General features: G+C 34.2%; 2 protein-coding genes across 3 annotated transcripts in view; one reads left to right on the forward strand and one right to left on the reverse strand.

Annotated features, from left to right (window-relative positions):
* LOC107644760 (calcium-dependent protein kinase 26) overlaps positions 1-1,217 on the forward strand; it is a 3,605-nt gene extending 2,388 nt beyond the window's left edge. Inside the window, exons 4-5 of the mRNA XM_016348685.2 lie at positions 157-564; positions 646-1,217. Coding sequence (XP_016204171.1) covers positions 157-564; positions 646-914 — 677 coding nt within the window. The 3' untranslated portion in view covers positions 915-1,217. The remainder of the gene's footprint in view (positions 1-156; positions 565-645) is intronic.
* LOC107644764 lies at positions 2,002-4,235 on the reverse strand. Of its 2 annotated transcripts, none has more exons than XM_016348691.2 (8): positions 4,075-4,235; positions 3,822-3,975; positions 3,644-3,691; positions 3,517-3,563; positions 2,746-2,809; positions 2,616-2,659; positions 2,358-2,415; positions 2,002-2,251 (listed from the first exon to the last, which is right to left on the reverse strand). In XM_016348691.2, the coding sequence occupies exons 2-8, from the start codon at positions 3,966-3,968 to the stop codon at positions 2,201-2,203; spliced, it is 459 nt and encodes a 152-aa protein (XP_016204177.1). In that variant the 5' UTR covers positions 3,969-3,975; positions 4,075-4,235; the 3' UTR covers positions 2,002-2,200. The 2 variants fall into 2 exon arrangements, with proteins under 2 accessions (XP_016204177.1, XP_016204178.1); XM_016348692.2 differs by having other exon boundaries at positions 3,822-3,995; positions 4,075-4,230.

The following is a 4,562-nucleotide window of genomic DNA, read 5'->3' on the forward strand; positions in this document are numbered from 1 at the left end:
AGTTAATTAGATGGATTGTAGTTCTTATTTAATATGTTTTAACCCTCGTGAACCACTCCCAAGCGATAAAAAGCACAGGAAGAAGAATAAGACACAAAATGAGAAAGAAATCAAATAATATATTTTCTGATGCTCTTATGAACTTCCCCTTCATAGATCATTGCTGGATGGAAAGCAATCAAACAGATCCTGAACAACTAAGTGAGCATAAAACCGGAAGTTGTGAAGAATGGGATGTTGGTGGTGGCTCATTCTCTGCCTCTTTTATGTCCAGGAGTCAGGATATCAGCTTTGGTGCTGGTTCGCCTACTTGTGATGCTCAATCACCTACATTCACATGCAGATCATCATTTTCGTCGTTTCTCGTGGAACCAGTTACTCCTTGTTTGGTTTCTGGTGGGTTTTCATTTCAGAGCACCAAAGATTCCGAAGGCTTGGAATTTTCTTCTCCTGTTCAATCAATGCTCAGCTTTTCATTTATTAGTCCCCGTTCCGTTGTTGAGCAAAAGAGCTGTAAATTGGAGCGCTCAACTAACACAGCTGCAATAGATACGCTTCCTGGAGGTATGTGTAAATGTTTTTTGTTTAACTTTATTTACTTTTTCTTAGATACTCCAGTCTGATTATGTTCGCGATTTATTCCAGAAGCAAGCTTGGGAAATTTGCTTCTTGTATCGGATTCTCCCTCTTGCATCGTCGGACTTGATGTTAAAGAATCGAACCGCAAGCCTGCAGAGACTAAAAGGGCAGGTGGAGTGAATGGACAACGGGTAATGGGAATCCACAACAAGAGAAACCGGACAATTGGACTTGGCGATTGCGAGCAACTAGATCTTGTGGTGACTGAGTCAATCATCCGCTGGTCGTCGTGCACACAACTCCCTACATCTTTGAGATCATCACTTGTCTGCTAAAACCAGATAGACTTCTTGAGAGATTAATCAAACAGCTCCATGTTGTGCCTAAGTGGGCGCATACCTGCACAAATTTTGCCTAACGCATTGTATATGTTTTCTCTTTTGCGTTGTTGATACTGTCTTCTTGCTGGTGTGATGCTGTGATTTGTAGTATAGATTCTGATTGAGTTCTAATTGCTCAGTTTCTTGTTTTTCCTTCATTCCCCTTTTAATGTTAAGTAGCTTGTTAAGTGTATGTTATAATCGGGTTTCTATACTTAATGATAAAGCTGCATGGCATGCTTTTGAGTTTTGAGCGTATTTCCTGATTTAATTTCTTTTATTCATTAAATCAGATATATTAGCAAATCAATTATAACTAATTGATTTGATTAATTTATTATATGTATAATAGAGCTACAAATAAAACAGGGAACATAGATGTTGTGGGATGAATTGAAACTGCAAAGAGATTTGGCCTATGGAAGAGGTGTGTGCTTGATAACCCTCTTCTATATATATTTTTTTAATGCCTATTGCAGAAATCTAAATATGATGCTATGTAATTTTTATTTTTTAAAGATGAAAACTATAACTGAGTCCATCTGTATTTTATTTTTTACTTATAGATTTTTTCCCTTAAATTTGTTACCTTATGTGTGCTTAAACCTCAACTATAGATGCCACATTAGCATCATTGTTTGTCATCATAGCTGCTTCTATTAACGGAGACAAATTTACCTCAAGTTTTGGCAATTTTATCAAGTATTATAATTTTCTTATCGCATTTTTTTTTTCATTTTCTACTTTTAAATTATTTCTATAGACGTTTAAATCTTTGAGAAGCAATTTTTGGTAATTTACTCAATTTTAATAAATTTCATTAGTTGAATTAAAAATGGAAAAGAATCTATTTTATTCATAGTTGTTAAAATCTCGATTTAACTCTTAAAATCTTCTGATATTATGATTTTAAACAAATTAATTAATTTTATTATTTGATTTTATTATTTAAACTTATTACAATTCCATGTTTTAGTACTTAATTTGCTTTTTCGATTTCGCATAAAATCTCAACGAAAAGTTTATGATGGGATCATCGATATGAAATCCAGTAAATGCTTTCACTCATTTCATGTATAATTAGTCCAAATTTGCAAAACATATCAAATGATCAAATATTTGAATCCAGCCTACCCATATTAAGCACATTCGTAGCTAAATTACAAAAAGAAAAACAACAGCAAAAAAACAAAAACAATAACAAAAACAGATTCATAATTTGGCATTTCATGAGCAATTTGTCACCACAGGCCATTATCCATCACAGCCGAAATTATGCCTTTAAGTGTTTCCTACATGACATTGAAATTAGCATTGCTCATTATTTCTTTCTTTTCTTTTTCAATTTTGGACCTTCAGTAGGGAAAAGTAGGGAAAAGCATATACCGGTATATGTACCTTAGAATGGTCTTTAAGACCAAGCGAGAGCACCAGTGGCTTAGAGGAGCCAGAGAGACTACAAATCAGGAATAGGGTATATATCAATATAATTTAGCTAAGTTGCACAAACACAAGTACGTCTTAAAAGCATCTCTTGTAATGGATCTTTGTATTCTGCATGTCGAATGTTTTTTTGGCTGAAATTACAATACCGAGAAACACTACAGAAGATGTGCAATTTCAACCAAGTTTCTCCTAACAAGGAAGAGTAGTTACCTTATCTTCTCAATCAGTTGACGGGCACATGCAGCCAACATTGGCTGCAGCAAATGAAGTTAGCAAAATATAAGCACAACCATCATTTAGAATATCAAGGTGAACAAATAATTGCGACAGGAAAGCCTACCTCATCCCGTTTGCCAAATATAACAGAAACATTGAACGTTGGATTAATCGACACACCTTCCTTCCTGGCATTGGAAAAACCATGTGATAATGCAAAGCATCACTTTTTTAGAAAGTGCAAGACAATCCTAATTCAAGTTGGCAAAATAGAAAACGGAATTTTCTAAAGTCGTAGTTCTCACAACAATTTTTCCGTGTGTGTAGCTGTTTAATTTGAAAGTTCCAATTTGCATGCACATCTTTAACTTTTAATGAAGTATACTGAAACTTAAAACCAATTTAATGTAATTAAGCCATTCATTATGCGCTGAGAGTATTATCTAGGTCATCCCAACCAAATTGACCTTAAAGACACCATCTTCGGCAAACTCTGTTAGTATAAAAAATCTGAATCTCTAATTACAGACAAACTTCATTGAAAGAATGACCTATCATATCCTACACAGTCATTACTTTCCGCCAAAAGATAAATCACCTTCCTTGTATCTAATTATAGAATACCAATATCTGCAGTAGAATTCCATAACAACACATTATGCACAAACAGCCAAACCTTAACTTCGACGGTGGTGTAGCGAATTTCCATGAACCCCAGAAGGAGACAGTAGCGAAAGAAATAGGGAAAAAGTAATGAGAACTTCACAGTTTACAACCAAACATGTACCATGAATTTATCCCAGGAACACAATGGCATGGCTTAATTACTTACAAATTTACTAAAATATACTTCAATTCTCAAGCAAAATGTAAACAAAACCAATGGTATAGGTACCTGGCATGCAGTATTGTCCCCATGGTTCCTATTTGAGTGGCTATAACCTGATAAGTGGGTCAAAAGGTTAAGACTGCAGCCATTAAAACATATACGCAGAAGAGGCAAATGAGCAAAGTCCATCTACCTGAAAATAATCTTCATAACTCATAACAATAATCTGTGTTTTGTTTCCCTGACAAGCACAAATAAACAGGCTCAGTTATATAGAAAGCAAGTAGAAATAATTGCATCCACCCCCCTCTTTAATACAAAATTATTTTTTGTATCAAACAAATATCAAGCTTTTCCACAGGCATGCATACCTTGATTACAACAGAGAAATGATTGTGGCGTACAGGAAACTGTGGGAAAGCCAAAGTGCTGGTGTTTGAATTCATTGGCAGAAGTAAAGGTTCTGATTTTGTTATGGCACTACTTGATTCATCAACTTGCACAATGGATTGAGTCATTTAGTCACTGCTTTAACACAGTCAACCCTAGCATCACCATTATCACACACAAACACTAAAGTACTAAACCCTAAGCAGACAAACACAGGTAATGGAAAGGGCCTACCTGCACGGTGCAGATGGACGGAGTTGGCAACATGCAGAGGCGCAGAGAGGCGGCGCCAACGGAGGGGGAGGAGCCGATTGGCGCTGAGGCAGAGAGAATGAGAGGGGGACTGGGCCAGAGGGTGGGAGAACTAGAAACAAAAAGGGACAAAAAAAAAAGAATAGTTATTAAAAATTAAAAATTCACGTAGGATTTGTATTCGATGAAGATTTAATTTTTTATAATGGTGAATTATACATATTATTAATTATAATTATTTATTAAATAAAGTATATTAATAATTTTTAATAATTGTTAAAATAGTTTTGAATTTTTATTCAGCTTTACCTATTTAAAGCTGAAATTTTTTAATTATAGAGTAATAAAGTCTAGAAATGTTTTATTTAAAAAATTATTAATTTTTTAATAATTTTTTATAGAATTTTTTTATTAAATTTAATAATTTATTATTAAATTAGTTTGTATAATTTAGTATATGGTAGATTATT

Source organism: Arachis ipaensis, chromosome B05 (assembly GCF_000816755.2).
Source record: "Arachis ipaensis cultivar K30076 chromosome B05, Araip1.1, whole genome shotgun sequence".
NCBI classification, from domain to species: domain Eukaryota; kingdom Viridiplantae; phylum Streptophyta; class Magnoliopsida; order Fabales; family Fabaceae; genus Arachis; species Arachis ipaensis.

Excerpts from the sequence above, each read along its gene's own strand:
- LOC107644764 (XM_016348691.2), bottom strand. The coding sequence starts at position 3,968 with ATGACTCAATCCATTGTGCAAGTTGATGAATCAAGTAGTGCCATAACA. Across the intron at positions 3,564-3,643 it reads GTTATGAAGATTATTTTCAG|GTTATAGCCACTCAAATAGG; the intron begins GTAGATGGACTT and ends CCCACTTATCAG. Across the intron at positions 2,660-2,745 it reads TATTTGGCAAACGGGATGAG|CCAATGTTGGCTGCATGTGC; the intron begins GTAGGCTTTCCT and ends CATTTGCTGCAG.